General features: G+C 39.0%; 1 protein-coding gene across 1 annotated transcript; it reads left to right on the forward strand.

Moving 5' to 3' along the window:
• Positions 1-464: 464 nt before the first annotated feature.
• LOC105180357 (DNA-directed RNA polymerase 2A-like) lies at positions 465-1,551 on the forward strand (the record flags this gene model as incomplete). The annotated part of the gene is made up of 6 exons (XM_011104013.2): positions 465-557; positions 713-865; positions 1,052-1,126; positions 1,219-1,308; positions 1,400-1,447; positions 1,546-1,551. Coding segments are annotated over exons 1-6 (444 nt in total), but the record flags the coding sequence as incomplete, so codon positions are not given.
• Positions 1,552-1,557: the final 6 nt, after the last annotated feature.

Below are 1,557 nucleotides of genomic sequence, written 5' to 3' on the forward strand. Positions count from 1 at the left end.
ATAGGTGGCTCAGATACCATGATGCATATTTCCCTTTTCTCTTTTGTGGTTATGTTACCTAACACCATCCTCCTATTGGTGCCGCATGGTGGCAATCAAAAACTAAATAAATAACTAAATCAAATACCAAAACAAAATGCTTGGTCAAAGCAAATGCATCATTACAATATAAATGTCAATAACAAACAAGTTCAAGAAGTTAGGCCAAGGCCCAAGGGTGAGTTGGTTTCTGATCAGGTCATAGTTCTGTTGTTATAGTTCAGAGAATAACATGCTGCGTTGTATTTCTTCTTGTTAACATATCATGTAAGAGGATTTTCCTGGATGAATTGTGGTTTGCAATCACTGAGAAGAGTGACAGTTGTTATGGATTGTACTCAATAACAAATATTATACGTGGGTTTGATTTATTATAACAATCGAATCAAGCTGTCAAAATCTGGATTTATACATTAGATTGTCTTCAACGCAGAGTTCTTGATATAATGAAGAGGGATGCTGCTAAAGACCCTGCAACTGATCCCAACGTCATGCGTGCTAGGCTGTTAATCAACCAGGTTTCGTTGTTTTTCATGCCCTTATCACACATATTACATCATGACTGATAAATGCGTTTTTCCCCTTCAAATGGCTAGTGCAGCCTTATTATGTTGGAAGGCCAGTGCATTGACAGTAACAACAATTGTTTGAATCTATTCTTAATTTGGTGCAGGTGGATAGAAAATTAGTCAAGCAAACAGTGATGACATCAGTATATGGTGTCACTTATATTGGTGCCCGTGATCAAATCAAGAGGAGGTTAAAGGAGCGCGGTGCTATTGATGATGATACAGAAGTGTTTGCGTGCGCTTGCTACGCTGCGAAAGTTAGTACTTCCAGCTTTATCTTTTACCAAGTTTCTTTTCCATATGAAAATATAGTTTAGAACTTGGTGTTTCAAATGCCATAGATTCCTTCAACTGTTGTTGAAATTCATGGGTCAGTTCTTCTCTCCAATGTATTCAAGTTGCAACTTAGCATGGTTTGAGCTAATTGCCTTTGAACTCAACAGACAACCTTGACTGCCTTGGGAGAAATGTTCGAGGCTGCACGTAGCATAATGAGTTGGTTGGGAGACTGTGCAAAGGTTTGTTTGGGCATTTCCCTCTAGCACCATGTCTTCCTCCTCCTGATTATTCAATTAGGTCTTTGATTTTGTTGCCTTGCATTACACTGCAGATTATAGCCACAGAGAATCAACCAGTACGTTGGACAACACCATTGGGGCTCCCTGTTGTCCAGCCTTACCGCAAATTAGGAAGGCACATGGTAATTTGACATCCGTTTAATTCGGCCTGTTCTTTTGACATCAACCTCGACGACTACTATATTAATACAATTTGGTATTGTATGGATGCAGATTAAGACTTCTCTTCAGGTTTTGACTCTTCAACGTGAAACTGACAAGGTACGTCTCGTTATAGCTTCCCTGTCAGGAAAGTTATCGTAAGTGTGATAGCATAAGATTATCCTTCTTACTTGCTATCTATTGCATGATCATTAAAGGTGTTAGCTAAG

This window comes from Sesamum indicum, unplaced genomic scaffold (genome assembly GCF_000512975.1).
Source record: "Sesamum indicum cultivar Zhongzhi No. 13 unplaced genomic scaffold, S_indicum_v1.0 scaffold01195, whole genome shotgun sequence".
In the NCBI taxonomy this organism is placed as follows: Eukaryota; Viridiplantae; Streptophyta; class Magnoliopsida; order Lamiales; family Pedaliaceae; genus Sesamum; species Sesamum indicum.